Below are 18,904 nucleotides of genomic sequence, written 5' to 3' on the forward strand. Positions count from 1 at the left end.
TAGTTCTTGTTTTTGCTCATTGTTTAGACCGCTAGTTTCGGAAATCTTTGTGTTTACCAGTGTGTTGAAATCTACTTCACTTAAATCCAGTTCTGCTATGTGTTTGTCAACATATCTTTTCTCCTTTATAAGATTTATAGTGTTAAATTTATCATTACACAACACTGTATTCGATCTCACAAACTCGGTGGAGATATATCCCCCATTTGGTGTTGTTATGATAAGTTTTTGTCCTCCCCAGTCAAATCTTGCATCTACACTCTGAATCCATGACATCCCAAGAATACAGTCCTCACTGAGGCCTGGTATAATTAGGCTTCCATGTGTAAATGTGACTCCCTCAATTGTAAAAGATAACAAAGTTTGTATTTTCACAGTTTTACTATGTTTTCCTGTAGCCCCTCTTATTTTCACCCCAATGACTGGCATTTCAATGTAATCTTTCTCGCATTTCAGCTCTTTGCTTAGAATTTCAAATATTCCTGACACCTGACTCCCTGTGTCTATAAGGCACTTGCCTTCCCAGGTACCAACTTTTGCTCTAAAGAACGGACTACCTACGTCATCACCTTTTTCAGGCTGAACGTATTCATACAATAAATCATTTTGAATTTCACTGAAACAATGACTTTCTCACTTACAAGTACTTATATTACTGTCGCATTCATTATCTACGGTCATTACATTAACACAAACATCATTAACACTGTCACTTGCATTGGTAATTTCATTAATCCAAATATTTTCACCCATATAATATTGTTCACCACTAAGGTATTTATCCTTCAGTTGTTCAACAATAATATGTTTAGTGTTTCTCCACCAATCAGGATATAAAATTTGAGACATATTAAGAATCATTTTTCTAAAATTGCTATTATTTTTAATTGCATCACTATTTAGCCACATATTATAAAGAAATAATTCACCTTTGTTCATTGCAAATGGTAGCCTACTTGCACAGTCAGTTTTACTGTTCAGGGAATCTTTATCAACTGCCCAGGTTCCTTCATAAGATGTTGGATTACAGAGCCTATTGGTTGTGACACTGGCATTAACACCTCTTAAACTGTTAATAACATCGTTGGGTACATCTACAACGTGCATTTCAGTTTCTCCCACAACACCTAATGCCTCCATTTCCTCTTTCAAGCAAACAAAATATTTTTCACCGTCATCATGTATCATTAAATCTTCATTTTCCCAAATACTACAATCACCTCTCTCTCCCGAAAACTTAAAACGTTGCTTTCACACCCAAGTGTTTTTAATTATTTGCTCGTTAAATCAGTGTCAACAATTTGCTCACTTGATTCCCTCATCAGTGCATCAATTCCTAACTCATTTATCTGCTGGTCCTCTGACAAACTACAAGCTTCTGCCCATTCATAAAATTCAACTAAGTCAATTATTTTCTCTGGATATTTATTGCAACCAATGTGTTCGTTCTTAACAGGTACTGTGTTTAGAGTGTAGTACACATTCATAAGATAACTACTCATTACTTGAGACGTATCTCGTGGTGCAACGTAGTCAGTGTTATTGGTCCGTCTATTATCTATGCTTTTCGCCCCTACCTTGTGGACCAACAATAAAGCGCATGCTAGTTTTTTACTTCATGACTTCCCATAGCATTTTGGCTCCCAGTGTCCCTATGTTCATGCCAATTCCTGTTTTAAGACTCCCTGTAATTACTTCTGTTCCAATTGTTCCCAGATTGCCCTCTTGAATGGAAATTATAGTTTTCTTTTGAATGGAAATTGTTATTAATGTTGTGACTATTTTGTTCCCTATGATGAAAACTATCGCCGTAGGGTCTACTGTTTTCCCTCCTGTTAAAATTAGTGTTTCCCCAACTATGATCCCCACCTCTTTGTGTGTGATTGAAATAGTTTTTTGGTTTCCCCACTTTGTCTATAATCCTGTAAAATTTGTCCACATAGTTTAGAAATTGCTCAATGTTGTCATCTGGTCCATACACTAGGTCCCATTGCACATCTGTTGGCAACATTCTCTTTAAAGCATCTATCTGTGTGAGCTCATCAAAGGGTTTACTCAAATGTACAAGTTTCTTCAGTTGATTCTTACAAAACTGTTTCATAGTCCTCTGTGTTTCTCTGTAATTTGGTCCATTCAGGAACTCATTCTTTATCCTGGCTTGTTCAGTTTCAGACCAGAACCGTTTTAAGAACTCAATTTCAAATTTGGCATGACATGTCCATAGAAAAATTTTGATTGGCCCTCGACAAAGATTCCCCCTCAAAATTTTTTTTAACAAACTTAATTTTGAAACTTTCACTCATATTGGGCAGAAAATTGTCTCTACAACTCTGCAGAAAGTCAACAGGATGCAAACTACACTCATTAGAAAAGTTTTTAACTGGAATATTAGATAATAAGGTACATGTGTTCATAGAAAAATTTTTGTTAGCTACATCTTTGCTAAATATTTCAAACTTCTGATTTAACTCTGATACTGTACTTTTTAATTCATTAACGTCTGTCTTAGTTTCAATCTCGTGGAGTTTTACTGTGTTACTGACTGTTTGCACTTTATCATTCACAACGTTTAGTTTTGAATCTACTCTACTGCCATAGTGTTTAAATTTACACAAACTGTATCTATTTGACTATCAACATTAACAAAACACTTTGCATTTTTCTTTCTGTCTGTGACCAGTTCATTTTTTACAGACTGAATTTTGTTACTCAGACTCGATTTTACGTCTCCCACTTTAGATTCTACCACCAAAATCTTTGTTTCTGCTTTGCTATGTTTCTTGTCTATCCTTGATATATCGTTGCGAAGTTTATTACCCCAAAGTAAGACATTATCAAATTTTTTGTTCATAGCTCCTTCTAGACGCGACACTTTCTGATTTATAATCCGAAAACTGTCCGTGACCGTCCGATTCATGTTTTGCAATTGATCTTCATTAGCCTGTAAGCGGGCTGCAACAGTTTGATTTAAAGCTAACGATCGTTCCATTATTTGTAACAGTGATTTAATGTCCGACGTCTCACGTTATGATGAATTAAGACTTTGATCCGCTTCTTTGACTGACTTTTATTTTTATCGGCATGTCTATGTCCCCAAAGACTAACAAATTTTCACAATCCTGCTCGGATTCAGCACCACTTTCCTCTTTCACAATGGTCATTTTTATGAAATTCACACACAAAATAATAAAAGGAATAAACAGCACTACACAAATGTACTTATCTTTTCAGTCTGGGTCCTCACTTGTGTGGTCTGTCCACTTTACTGCTTCGTTTCGTCTCCCTTGACTTCCATGTATTGCACTTCTTCGTACCACGTGGTCATTAGACTTCTGCAAAACAGATTTCGTCAATCCAGTACACATAAATGTCTTAATCCCGGACGAGCCCCCAGTTGTCACGAACCCGCTCTACTGTTCAGGAAAAGTTATCTCCATAAGGACACCGTTATGGTGTGGCTAATGGCTGTCTAATACTTTAGAAGAGCTGGCCATGATGTCTCCTTTGTTGATGCTGCTGAGTCTGCGTTGTCCATGTGGCTTCTCGTTGTCTAGGCGATGATTCCTTTGCTGCTCTGGGTCCAAGAAAATGTGCGGGTTTCTTAATTATTACTGGACTATCGACAAATGATGCAGTATTCCACGGTTTCTTTGTATCAAAAACACATTTATTGCCAAAACTATATACACAACTACACTCAACCGCGACCAACACTCAAGTGCCCGAAAACCCATTGTAGACCAAAGATCACGGTCATAAGCTACAAAAAAATACAATTCCAATATCGATTATTGATCGCAACACCTAACTTAGTATTTTCTTAAGCAAAAGCTTTTTTAACACAACTTTAGTGTATAATTTAAATAAAATGATGTCTATTTGTCAGTTCCATTACAACTGCAGTTACACGGCTATGTGCCATCAGTGGTTGAAGACTGCACAGGGCTGTTGTTTTGAGATGTATCTGTAGCGTGCTGTGGTACTGCTGATTCCAGTGTCTCACAGATAAGATCTCTGTCGAAATGTGTCTTAGTAATTAGATTGGGATTTATCCCTTTGTTGTGTCAAATGCCACTGCTGGTATTTTTTTCCCCACATAACAGCTATATCTTCTTCATGCTGTTTGTTTATTTGACAAACGCTAAGTTGTTAATGCTTTTCTGTTGCACAATTTTTCTCTGAGAACGTGGTCACTGTATGCAGCAAGAAAAATAAATATTTGGGCTTTGGTTGTGTTAGTAGGTTTAGTTTAGTTTGGGATCGCATGGTACTATTTCACTTGTATCCTGTACCATGCATCACAGTATTCTGTTTTTTAGATGAATCTTGGTTGTGTGTAGTTCTGGTCACTGTGTATAATTTTGTGTGCCAGTTATGTGGTGCCACTCCTGTGTGGCTTTCTCCAAAGTGTCTTCTGTGCTGCTGGAAATTGCTAAAGCTTGTCGACTCATGGCTTATACCAAACTATCAAATGACAACTGAACATGTATTTCCACTTTCAAGCATCCATATCCAGATTTTTATTAGATCAGTATATTTACAGTTAAGTCCTTTAACAATATGCTAATACATCCTTTCTTATGATAATTCATCCAAGAGTGCCCCCAATCTAACAGTAATACAAAAGCTTTCTCTCATTACACTGAAAACTGTTATTTGTTTTTCTCTTACGAGATTCCATAATAATGTTATAATCCCATTCACTCTGTGTGCAACTTCTGGGTCCATGGACTGCGTACCAGATGCCTAACAAGTGGTCAGCATTCTCATGACTTGCGATACGTTGTAATTCCTTCTCTGTTATTGTGTATATACTATACATTATCTTTGTCTGTTACATGCATTGATCATTCTTCAACACCATTTGAAGTAATTTATTATCCTACAGTAGAAAATATCATCATCTAATTTCTGATGATAAATTATGATTTTATAAAAACTGAAACTTCACACATTCAAATTCCTTTTCAGCACATGTATCTGTGTGTGTTAATGTGGTTGCTTCAGGGATGGAAAAGTTAGTTGGCTCCAGATAGAAACCCCCTCATGGATTAACACTGAGGAGTCAGTGTGATGACCAGCCTTGATGTGGTTTTTAGCTGGTTTCCAATATCCCACTATGTGAATGCCAAGCTGCTTCCCACGTTCCACCTTATATACACACTACACAATATTTAGAATGTTTTCTTGCCCTTTCAAACAGAATTTACTCCATATACAGACAGATTGGATACACTGCACTGCTTCTACTCTTGGATGGGGATGGATAAATGGGAGACTGATGACCTTCACTGTTTGGTCTGCTTAAACACTTAATCAGCAGCAGTATCCTGTTCAGTCATCTCAATAGTTTTAAATATGGGAAGATAAATTCTGTTCATGTAATGCAGTTTTTGTATGAAATATGTGGAATGTTTTAGTAGAAATTACTAGAAAACATTGTGAAATGATGTAGTCAAATATCGAGAATGTAAACATTCAACATGTTAAGAACATCCAACACAACTTTAAACATGGTTCTTTCTACAAAATAATACAATTTAAACATTAGAAACTCTGTGATTGAAGGCAGCTATAATAGATAATTTATATTACTGAAATTTGCAAATCTTAAAAATGAATGTTAAAATTAAATGTTTTACAAAATTTAAACAATGGGAAGTCCAGGATGGGATTACAACAAATGGAAAGAATTGATTTTCTACTCAGCACATAGAGGAGGTGTTATGTGGTGTGTTTTTTTGGGATAGATTAAACAGGAAGGACAAGTCACTCAGATCCCTGTGTGAGAGAGAGTGAAACGGCTTAAACCTTGTATTGAAGGAAAATTCAATCAAGGATACTGCTGCATGAGTTGCTAACTGACCAGCACTTACCTACAGGATGACAGGGACCCACCTGCACTAAGCCCATCACTTGTAGTTATCAACATTTATTTTATTTTCCACTCTATACTGATCCACTGCCGAATTGTTTTAGTATCAACTACATGTCCCTACTGTATTATCCCACTCTCCATATACCAGGTAATTATGATTAAACTGATGGTGTTCAAGAGAGCTGCAGTGTGGGCCTCCAGAACATCATAGGTATGTTCATTAAACAGTGCGCGAGCAGATTATTTGTGAAAAACTAACAGTTCCACTTTCTACCACCAGGTAAGAATATGTCACTATAAGCAGTCAGAATGTAGTGTGGGTGCAGCAAAAGGGGAGGAACTTTCAGACACGTGGTAACTGTGGTCCTGGCACATTTCTTAAGATACAGTCACAATTTACGTTGAGTGTTTAATATCATCTCCTGACTCAGCACACACTGCTTCTGATCTTAGAGGTAACCCCACTGCCAAATAACACATCAATTTAGGTTCATGCATCTGGAAGACCATACATCTCGAAATTGCCTAGAGGCGATGTGGTCATTACGGAAGATTCCTCAAAGCAATTCTATCACCCGGCAGGCAACGTGTGATGTCACTCCAGTTGCCTGAAAATTGTGTTGTGGGTGCAGTTGTATTCTAAAAAAAGCTGGAATCACTTGTTGCACAAGGAAGACCTTATAATGTGCAGATGTCGATGTTCACCTAACAGGCCCGCAACGTGTCATCTCCTTGAAGAAAATGGACTGAGAATGAATGAGATTGTCAAATCACACCACACAATTACACAGGCTGAGTGCAGTGGGTGTTCCTACACAGCATATGGTGTATTAGAACCCTGTATGTGACAATTCTGGGCACTCATGCCACAGTGCAGAGTAAAATGTGCCTCATCAGTCTAAAAAATACCCCTTGAATTAGACTGTGTGGTTTCTGCATGTGTTGCATTACTCTAGATTCCTGGTAAATTCCCAACATCTATCACATTGATTATGAATGCATCTGCATTTCTCTTCTTTTGTGCTTTCTGTGAATCTTCTTTTGTGTTGGTAATGGCTAACAATAATGCTCACTATATTTGGAGGATTAATTATTACATGATTCTGCTGACTGTGAGTGACATGTTGTGCTATGCAATTAGTAACACCACAAGTAGATAAATTAACTGCCGACATTGGTGCAACAGAGACAAGGATCACCAACAGAGACAAGGATCACCATTATACTGGTTTCCTGGCTCCTGTGCGTAATCTCTGTCTGGTTCCCCTAGATGTCACTCGGACACTTAAGGTAATCTTCGATACAGTTTGACAGGTATCACCCACAGTATACAATACAAATAACTACACTAGCTAGAGGAACATTTTTCATGATGATTACTCTTCCTAAAGTCACGATATGTTGACTATGGTCCACTGTGAGTGGAATATTGCATCTTTGTATCTTACAGTGTAATTGGCTATGACACTTAGTGTATACATTTTTGTAATCAGCACCTCAAACATATTCATACAAAGTACAACTCAGCTGCAACTGTGATCACAACTTTTGATAATTCCCTTATAAGCTAGTAATGAAAGAATAGATTGGAAGTTACCTGTTGTGCTCACATAATTAACATGAAAATAGTTTTTAATAACTTTTCGTGTTAAGTATTATCTGATACAAAAGACTGATAAATTTTATCTTCAAACAATAAATCTCTGTAATGAAAAGATTCAAAATGCCACTAATACCTGCCCTTACGTAGTGATTAACTCCCGAGTACTGAAATACTAAATGGCAGGAATTGTTTCTAATAATTAATGTGTTCTTATCCATCTGATGAGTTGTAATTCAGCTAGACAATTCCACTAACCTCCTTTACTGGTGCAATGAGCACTAGGACATGGATCTTCCTCCTCCTGTTTGCTCAATAGTCCAGTCTACTGTATGCCTTCTTCCTTAGGTCCTCTTTAGAATAAACTTAAAAATTAATAAAAGATTCATGTGTTTTGGATTCAGACTAAATGAGTATTTTTACACTTTGTTTTTTTTTAAAGGATTACAAAATAAAGAGTGATCGACAGATAGAAGAAATGGTTGGTGTTGTTCGAGGGAAACTGAAACCTGGAGCAAGAGTCACAATTTGTGCCCTCATTGTAATTGACGTCCATGGTATGTTTACACATAGTTACTACATAAAAATATTTATAAGGTGGTTCACAAACAAGTTACTATGTGCCAAATAGAACTATGTTGCGAGAAATCTATATTAGTAACAGCAGGATAGTCACAGGGTGCCAGATATAACTTGCCTATATGATGGCTTCCAGGGACGACAAATACTTCATTTTGAGTATTTTATATAATTATGACTGAATTCAAAAATTTAAAATTCTCCTTAATCTACACATTAAGAGGTATGATCTTACATTAACGGTGTAGCACAGTATATCAAGTATAGAAGTTAGAAACTGTCTGTATGCCTTTAGGTTGACGAATATTTGAGAATGAGAGCGCTTAATAACTTCTAATAAACTTCAGTTTTTCAAACAATGGAAGATCCAGGATGCAAGTTTAATGATATTGTGAGAAAGAGAGTTGCTACTCACCATATAGTGGAGATAGGCACAACAAAAAGATTTTCAAACTTAAAGCTTTTGGCCAATGGCCTTTGCCAACAATAGACACACATACGCGCACACACAGACTCAACACACATGCAACTCACACACATGACTGCAGTCTCAGGCAACTGAAACCACAGTTGCCTGAGACTGCAGTCGTGTGTGTGAGTGTGAGTTGAGTTTGCGTGACTGTGTGTGCGCTTATGTATGTCTATTGTTGACAAAGGCCATTGGCCGAAAGCTTTAAGTGTGAAAATCTCTTTGTTGTGCCTATCTGCAACTCATCATCTCCACTATACGGTGAGTAGCAAATTTCCTTCTCATAATGTTGCAAACTTCAGTTTTTTAAACTCTTTCTCACTGTTACCTCCAGCCTCAACACCACACACACACACACACACACACACACACACACAAATTAATGAAAGGAACATAGTTTATGACATACTGCATTTTCACTTTTCATACGGTAAAACTCTAGCATAAGCATGACATTTTAATTCTTTACTACCAACTGTATTTGCAACACATTTCACATGTTCATACACCACTGAATGTACCACCAAGGTTATGCTGTTGTTCAGTTCATAGTTCAAGAGATACGCTTTCATAAGCATTGAGATTCTTGAAAAACTGGACTATACTCATCCGGTTTGAAGTTGATTTATACATGGGAGTTCATTTCTTTAAACAATCAGAAATGGAGGGTTACTGGTGACTTACTAAATGTGGATTGTAATATTGCTTAACACTAGCTTTTTAGGTGTATAAATCTTCTTTTTCTTCTGACTTTAATTATAAATTCATGTATCTGCAATATTACGAAAAGGAAAGTTGCTACTGACCATATAGCAGAGATGCTGCGTTACAGATAGGCACAACAAAAAGACTGTCACAATACAAGCTTTTAGCCAACAAGACCTTTGTGAAAAATAGAAAACAAATTAAAAAAAAAACACACACACACACACACACACACACACACACACACACACACACACACACACACACACATACATACACACACGTATGCAAACACAACTCCCACACACTGAGTATGGCTTCTGCTGCCAGAGTCTGCAGTCATGTTTTGTGTGTGTGTGTGTGTGTGTGTGTGTGTGTGTGTGTGTGTGTGTGTGTGTGTGTGTGTGTGTGTGTGTGTGCACGCGTGCACGTGTGTGTGTCATCTATTTTTGACAAAGGTCCTGTTGGCTACAAGCTTACATTGTGACATTCTTTCTGTTGTGACTATCTGTGACTCGGCATCTCTGCTTTATGGTGGCATCAACTTTTCTTTTCATAATATTGTTACATTCCATCCTGGATATTCCATCGTTTGATTCAAATTCATATAGAAGTATTTTGTACATTGATCAAGAATTATGAACAACTCTCCTAATAAATCCTTGATTAGTATAGTTTCCTTCACTGTTTTCCTGTTGTTTGCCAAACAATTTCAGTGGCTGTTTTAAAAGGTGTATTGAGCCTGAGAAATACAGAAAGAAAAAAACTAGATAAAATTAACATCTAAAGACAACTTTAAACATTACCTCTGTGAAGTGAAGGGGCAATCATATTAATGTACAATATCTGTTGCACATTTTTTTGCACTAAGACCACATCCAATGTTTAAGAATAATATATGTATAAGAGTTGAATATAAGCCGCATGTTGAGAAAATAAGTGGCCTAGATTTTTTTAGAAAAAGTATATTTGAAAAAGTAATTACAGGACATTGTTGATACACTTGTGGACTATTTTTCTACATGATCACCATGACAGTTAGTGAATGTGATGAACTGTGGCACAAGCTTGCTCCTCAAAGAACTCTCCCACTACTTCTTTCCACCACTTCATAATCTCTTTCTGCACCTGCTCCTCAGTTGAAAATTTAATTCCACTTATGTGTGCCTTCAAGTAGGTGAAAAGATGGTAATCAAAAGCCACCCAATCCGGGGAATATGGATGTTGAATGAAAACATCCAATCAAATGAGCCCAAGAGCACCTTGATGGCTAAGTCTGTGTGAGGACGAGTACTATGCAACAAGCACACGCCTTTCTTCAGCATTGCCCTCCTTTTGTTATGAATGTTCCTTATGAGTTTCTTTAGGGTCTCACTATATTGTTGTGCAGTGATGTCTCCTTCTGAAGCATAAATTCGACCAAAATGATACCTTTTCTGCCTCAAGACCGTAAGGCGATCATTTGTTTGGCCAAAATTGTGGTTTTGAATTTTTTTGGCAGATGGGGAATTGGTGTGATGCCACTGTGATGTATGTCATTCTGTCTCAGCCACCCTGTTTTGGGAGCCACTTTGTGCACAGTTTATGTTATCCCATAGTTTTTGTTCATGCCTCCTATAAGAGTTTTGGAAAGTTGTGGGAATACTGCAGAAATTTCATCCATTGTCAGTCTGTGCTCTTCACAAACGGCTTCCTTGATGTTTTACACCAACTCATCAGTCAAAATTGAAGGTCCTTTGTTTGTCATGAACATTTTATTCTGCCTCCACTAATCTCCCTACACCACTTAAACATACATGGTCTGATCACAAAACCTTCATGATGAACCAATTTGATTTACAAAAAAATTTCGATAGGTGTTATTCCTTCTGCAAGTAGGAAGCAGAAATCAATGTGTAGCTTGCACTTGTAGAGATTTCTTACTGACATCCCTCAGGGAACTGGACACTGAGTATGAGTTTATTGCACTACCATGTTCCTGCAATGCCCGCTCTGGTCAGGGGATCCCCCACCCCACTCTACTGCCCAGTGTTTCCAACCCTCATTGTTGTTGTTGTTGTTGTTGTTATGGTGGTCTTCAGTCCGAAGACTGGTTTGATACAGTTCTTCAAGCTATTCTATCCTGTGAAAGCCTCTTCATGTCCTAGTAACTATTGTAACCTGCATCCTTCCGAATCTGGTTAGTGTATTCATCTCTTGGTCTTCTTCTAAAACTTTTACCCCTCACGCTTCCCTCAACTGCTAAACTGGTGATTCCTTGATGCCACAGAATGTGTCCTGCCTACCGATTCCTTTTTCTAGTCAGGTCTTACAACAAACTTCTCTTCTCCCTAATTCTGTTCAGTACCTCCTCACTTGTTAGGTGATCTACCCATCTAATCTTTAGCATTCTTCTTTAGCACCACATTTCAAAAGCTTCTAAGCTCTTGTCTAAACTGTTTATCATCCATGTTTCACATTCATATATGGCTACACTCCATACAAATACTTTCAGAAAGAACTTCCTGACAGTCAAATCTATGCCCGATGTTAATGAATTTCTCTTCTTCAGAAAATATTTTCTTGCCATTGCCAGTCTACATTTTATATCCTCCCTACTTGACCATCATCAGTTATTTTGCTTCCCAAGTAGCAAAACTCATCTAATAATTTACGTGTCTAATTTCCTAATTTAATTCCCTTAGCATCACCTGATTTAATTTGCTTACATTACGTTATCCTCATTTTGCTTTTGTTGATGTTCATCTTATATCCTCTTTCAAGGCACTGTCCACTTCATTCTACTGCTCATACAAGTCCTTTGCTGTCTCTAACAGAATCACAATGTCATTGGCGTACCTCAGAGTTTTTATTTCTTCTTTTGTTTCCTTTAGTGCTTACTCAATATACAGGTTTAATAATATTTGGGATAGGCTACAACCCTGTATCATCCACTTCTCAACCATTGCTTCCCTTTCATATCCTCAACTTTTGTAATTACCATCTGAGTTCTGTAGAAATTGTAAATAGTCTTTTGCACATGCCACCTGTAGAATTTGAAGAGATTATTCCAGTCAACATTGTCAAAAGCTTTCTCTAAGTATACAAATGCTATAAATGTAGGTTTGCCTTTCCTTTAATGTATCTTCTATGAGAAGTCATAGGGTCAGTATTTCTTCACATGTTCCTTCATTTTTCCATAATCCAAACTGATTTTTCCTGAGGTCGGCTTCTTCCAGTCTTCTGTAAAGGATTCGTGTTAGTATTGTGAAACAGTGGCTTGCTAAACCAATAGTTCAGTAATTTTCACAGCTGTCAGCACCTGCTTTCTTTGGAATTGAAATTATTATATTATTCTTGAAGTCAGGGTATTTCACCTGTTTGACCCATCTTGCTTGACAGACAGAAGAATTTTTTCATGGCTGGCTCTCCAAAGGCTCTGACGGAATGGTGTCTACTCCTGGGGCATTGTTTTGACTTATGTCTGTCAGTGCTTTGTCAAAGTCTTGACATAGTATCATACCTCCCATTTCATCTTCATTCATCTTCTCTTCCATTTCCATAATATTGTCCTCACGTACATCGCCCTTGTATAGACCCTCCATTTACTCCTTCCACCTTTCTGCTTTCCCCTCTTTGATTAGGACTGGTTTTCCATCTGATCTCTTGATATTCATGCAGATGGTTTTCTTTTCTCCAAAGGCATCTTTAATTTTTCTGTAGGTGGTATCTATCTTACCCCTAGTGATACATGCTTCTACATCCTTACATTTGTCCTCTAGCAATCCCTGCTTAGCCATTTTGCACATGTTTTTGATCTCATCTTTGAGTTGTTTTTATTCCTTTTCGCTTGCATTATTTACCACATTTTTATATTTTCTCCTTTCATCAATTAAATTCAGTATCTCTTCTGTTACCAAAGGATTTCTACTAGCCCTTGTCTTTTTACCTCCTTGATCCTCTGCTGCCTTCACTATTTCATCTCTCAAAGCTACCTATTCTTCTTCTACTGTATCTCTTTCCCCCGCTCTTGTCAATGGTTTCCTAATGCTCTCTCTGAAGCTGTCTGCAACCTCTGGTTCTTTCAGTTCATACTACCTTTTTGTAATTCCTTCAGTTTTAGTCTGCAGTTCATAACCAATAAATTTTGGTCCGAGTCTACATCTGCCCTGGAAATTTCTTACATTTTAAAACCTGGTTCCTAAATTTCTGTCTTACCATTATGTATCTATCTGAAGCCTTCCATTGTCTGCAGGACCCTTCCACCACTGTGGTAGGTATGGGCTTTGTGTCTGTCTTGGCTACAATAATGCATTCACTATGCTGTTTGTAGTGGCTTATCCGTGCTCTTATTTTTTTATTAATTATTAAACCAACTCCTGCATTGACCATGTTTGATTTTGCATTTATAATCCTGTATACACCTGACCAGAAGTATTTTCTTCCTGCCACCGAACTTCACTAATTCCCATTATATCTAATTTTAACCTATCCATTCCCCTTTTTAAATTTCCTAGCCTACCTGCCCGATTAAGGGATCTGACATTCCACCCTCCGATCCATAGAATGCCAGTTTTCTTTCTCCTGATAATGACATCCTCCTCAGTAGTCCCCACCTGGAGAGCCAAATGGGGAACTATTTTACATCTGGAATACTTTACACAAGAGTATGCGCTCATCATTTAACCACACAGAAAACTGCATGTCCTCAGGAAAAATTATGGCTGTAGTTTCCCCTTGCTTTCAGTCATTCGCAGTACCAGCACAGCAAGGCCGTTTTGGTTAGTGTTACAAGGCCAGATCAGTCAATCATCCAGACTGTTGCGACTGTAACTACTGAAAAGGTTGCTGTGCCTCTTTAGGAACCACATGTTTGTACGGCCTCTCAACAGATACCCCTTCATTTTGGTTGCACCTACAGTACTGCTATCTGTATTTCTAAACATTCAAGTCTCTCCACCAGTGGCAAGGTCCATGGTTCCATCAAAAAAATAAAAAAAACACAGCCCATTATGGTCACTACACTTACAGTTTGACATACCTCTTAGTAAAGAGTTCATGGGTTTAAATTATTATAAGTTGATAGTAACAAGCAAAGGAAAAGAAAGTATGGAATAATGGCAATATTATGAGAAAGACAGATTGCTATTCACCAGAGAGTGGAGATGTTGAGTCGCAGATAGGCACAAGAAAAAGACTGCCAAAGAAGTGAGATTCAGCCAAAAGGCCTTCTATAAAGCAGACAACACACACACACACACACACACACACACACACACACACACACACACACGCGCGCGGATGCATATTCATGCAAGCACAACCCACTTCTATGACATTGTGTCTAGCTGGCTTCAGCATCTTGCCATTGTAAACTGATTGCAGGTTTTTTTTGGCAGAATACAAAGTCAACTCCAAATTTATTGCTTCTCAAAGGTCAATTATATCTTTCTCATTATGTTTATTTGATGTTACCTCAAAATTCAACATCTCTTCTGTTATCCAAAGATTTCCACTAGCCCTCGTCTTTTTACCTATTTGATCCTCTGCTGCCTTTACTATTTATATTGTATCTCTTCCCCGTGTTCTTGTCAGTCATTTCCTAATGCTCCCTCTGAAGCTCTCTGCAACCCCATGTTCTTTCAGTTCTGGTTCTTTTATTGTTTGTTTCCTTCAATATCATGATTATCTCAACAGTTCTTTTCTGATGTGACCGACTACAAAGTGTATATTAAATTTGACACATTCAGCCTCCTTCCACATTAAGCATTCTTTAGTGTGCAAATTTAAATTTCATGAGGAATTTCTTAAAGTTAGCAGTGAAATATGTTTTTTACATTCTGGAACTGCCCTGGTGTGTTTGCATCCTGTCCAGTTTCCCGAGTTGATGTGATTGAAGCCAAGTCAAATGGCACTACACCAAACCGAGGAAGATGGTTTTCCCATGTCTGCCATGAAGTCTAAAGAAGGCATGTCATATTATTGAATTGTTGCTCATAAGAGCTACATTAATAATGTTGATGCTGCTTTGTGAAACTTTACAGTTACGGGATTTTAACTTAAATGCATTTGCTGCTATAACGATATTATAATACCTATACATAGGAGATAATGTGCATTACAGTGTGTGTGTGGGGGGGACACTGTGTGTTTTTGCAAAAACGCTAGTTGTGTGGCTTTAGTGTTCACAAAACTGTTGTTGTTGTGATCTTCAGTCTGAAGACTGGTTTGTTCCTGCTCTCGATGCTGCTGTATCCTGTGCTTCAGCTCTGAATAACTACTGCAACGCACATACTTCTGAATCTGCTTAGTGTATTCACTTCTTGGTCTCCGTCAACAATTCTTATCCCCGCCAATACTAAATTAGTGAGGCCTTGATGTCTCAGAATGTGTCCTACCAACCAGTCCCTTCTTCTAGTCAGGTTGCACCACAGGTTCCTTTTTTCCCCAATTCTTTTCAGTACCTCCTCATTAATTATGTAATCTGTCCTTCTAATACTCAGCATTCTTCTGTGAAACCACATTCTGAAAGCTTCTGTTCTCTTATTATCTATACTGTTGTCTATACTGTTTCAGTTAATGTCTATACATGTTTCAGTTCCACATATGGCTGTATTCCAGACAAATACCTTCAGAACAGATTTCCTAACACTTAAATCTATACTTGAAGTTAACAAATTTCTTTTCTCCAGAAATGGTTTTCCTGCTTCTTTCTTTTATATCCTCTCTACTTCATGCATTACCAGTTATTTACTGACCCCAATAGCAGAACTAATCTTCAACTTTAAGTGTCTCAGTTTGTAATTTAATTCTCTTAGCATCATCTGATTTTTTGCCTACATTCCATTCCTTCCCAATGAACCATGGACCTTGCCGTTGGTGGGGAGGCTTGCATGCCTCAGCGGTACAGCTGTACCATAGGTCCAACCACAATGGAGGGGTATCTGTTGAGAGGCCAGACAAACGTGTGGTTCCTGAAGAGGGGCAGCAGCCTTTTCAGTAGTTACAGAGGCAACAGTCTGGATGATTGACTGATCTGGCCTTGTAAAACTAACCAAAATTGCCTTGCTGTGCTGGTACTGCAAACTGCTGAAAGCAAGGGGAAACTACAGCTGTAATTTTTCCCGAGGGCATGCAGCTTTACTGTATGGTTAAATGATGATGGCGTCCTCTTGGGGAAAATTCTCCGGAGGAAAGATAGTCCCCCATTCGCATTTCCGGGCGGGAACTACTCAAGAAGACGTCGTTATGAGGAGAAAGAAAACTGGTGTTCTACGGATCGAAGCGTGGAATGACAGATCCCTTAATCGGCAGGTAGATGAGAAAATTTGCAAGGGAAATGGATAGGTTAAAGTTAGACAGAGTGGGAATTAGTGAAGTTTGGTGTCCGGAGGAACAAGACTTTTGGTCAGGTGAATACAGATTTATAAATACAAAATTAATAGGGGTAATGCAGGAGTAGGTTTAATAACAAGGGGGGGCTGGGAGGAAAAAAAAAAAAAAAAAAAGGATTGCAGGTAAGCTACTACAAACAGCATAGTGAACGCATTATTGTGGCCAAGATAGACACAAAGCCCGCGCCTACTACAGTAGTACAAGTTTATTTGCCAACTAGCTATACAGATGATGACAAAATTGGTGAAATGTATGATGAGATAAAAGAAATTATTCAGTTAGTGAAGGGAGATGAAAATTTAATAGTCATAGGTAAATGGAATTTGATAGTAGGAAAAGGGAGAGAGAGAAATGTAGTAGGTGAATATGGATTAGGGCTAAGAAATGAAAGAGGAATCCGTCTGGTAGAATTTTGCACAGAGCATGACTTAATCATAGCTAACACTTGCTTCAAGAATCATAAAAGACGGTTGTATACATGGAAGAATCCCGGAGATATTGAAAGGTATCAGATAAGAGTATATAATGGTAAGACAGAGATTTAGGAACCAGGTTTTAAATTATAAGACATTTCCAGGGGCAGATGTGGACTCTGACCACTATCTACTGGTTATGAACTGCAGATTAAAACCGAAGAAAGTTGGAAATTTAGGGAGATACAACCTGGATAAACTGACTAAACCAGAGATTTTTCAGAGTTTCATGGTGGGAATGACGGAATAATTGTCACAAAGAACCAGAGGTTGCAGACAGCTTCAGAGAGAGCATTAGGAAACCATTGACAAGAGCAGGGGAAAGAAATACAGTAGAAGAAGAATGGGTAGCTTTCAGGGATGAAATAGTGAAAGCAGCAGAGGATCAAGTAGGTAAAAAGACGAGGACTAGTAGAAATCATTGGGTAACAGAAGAAATATGAATTTAATTGATGAAAGCAGGAAATATAAAAATGAAGCAGGCAACAAGGAATACAAATGTCTCAAATATGAGATCGACAGGAAGTGCAAAATGGCTAAGCAGGCATGGCTATAGATCAAATGTAAGGCTGTAGAGGCTTATCTCACTAGGGGTAAGATAGATACTGGCTACAGGAAAATTAAAGAGACCTTTGGAGAAAAGAGAACCACTTGTACGAATATCAAGAGCTCAGATGGAAACCCAGTTCTGAGCAAAGAAGGGAAAGCAGAAAGATGGAAGGAGTATGTAGAGGGTCTATACAAGGGCGATGTACTTCAGGACAACATTTTAGAAACAGAAGAGGATGTAGATGAAGATGAAATGGGAGATATGATACTGCATGAAGAGTGTGACAGAGCATTGAAAGGCCTGAGTCGAAACAAGGCCCCGGGAGTAGACAACATTCCATTAGGACTACTGACGGCCTTGGGGGAGCCAGTCCTGACAAAACTCTACCATCTGGCGAGCAAGATGTATGAGACAGGCGAAGTACCCTCATACTTCAAGAAGAATATAATAATTCCAATCCCAATGAAAGCAGGTGTTGACAGATGTGAAAATTACCGGACTAACAGATTGATAAATCACAGCTACAAAATACTAATGCGAATCTTTTATAGACGAATGGAAAAACTGGTAGAAGCCGACCTTTGGGAAGATCAGTTTGGATTCCATAGAAATATGGGAACACGTGACTGACTCTACAGCTTATTTTAGAAGAAAAATTAAGGAAAGGCAAAACTACGTTTCTAGCATTTGTAGCCTTAGAGAAGGTTGCAGGGGTAAAAAGAAAATGGAGCGAAAACCTATTTACAATTTGTACAGAAGCCAGATGGCAGTTATAAGAGTCAAAGGACATGAAAGGGAAGCAGTGGTTGGGAAGGGAGTGAGACAAGGTTGTAACATCTCCCCGATGTTACTCAGTATGTACATTTGGCAAGCAGTAAAGGAAACTGAAGAAAAATTTGAAGTAGGAATTAAAGTTCAGGCAGAAAAAATAAAAACTCTGAGGTTCGCCAATGACATTGTAATTCTGTCAGAAACAGCAAAGGACCTGGAAGAGCAGTTGAACGGAATGGACAGTGTCTTGAAAGGAGAATATAAGATGAACATCAACAAAAGCAAAACAAGGATAATGGAATGTAGTCTAATTAAGTCGGGCGATTCTGAAGGAATTCGATTAGGAAATGAGGCACTTAAAGTAGTAAAGGAGTTTTGCTATGTTGGGAGCAAAATAACTGATGATGGTCGAAGTAGGGAGGGTATAAAATGTAGACTGTCAATGGCATGGAAAGTGTTTCTGAAGAAGAGAAATTTGTTAACATCGAGTATAGATTTAAGTGTC

General features: G+C 38.0%; 1 protein-coding gene across 1 annotated transcript in view; it reads left to right on the forward strand.

The window, feature by feature from the left end:
- The window catches only part of LOC126336262 (dynein axonemal heavy chain 3), a 1,127,841-nt gene that overhangs the window by 371,693 nt on the left and 737,244 nt on the right, over positions 1–18,904 (forward strand). Inside the window, exon 23 of the mRNA XM_049999758.1 lies at positions 7,921–8,035. Coding sequence (XP_049855715.1) covers positions 7,921–8,035 — 115 coding nt within the window. The remainder of the gene's footprint in view (positions 1–7,920; positions 8,036–18,904) is intronic.

Source organism: Schistocerca gregaria, chromosome 2 (assembly GCF_023897955.1).
Source record: "Schistocerca gregaria isolate iqSchGreg1 chromosome 2, iqSchGreg1.2, whole genome shotgun sequence".
NCBI lineage: Eukaryota > Metazoa > Arthropoda > Insecta > Orthoptera > Acrididae > Schistocerca > Schistocerca gregaria.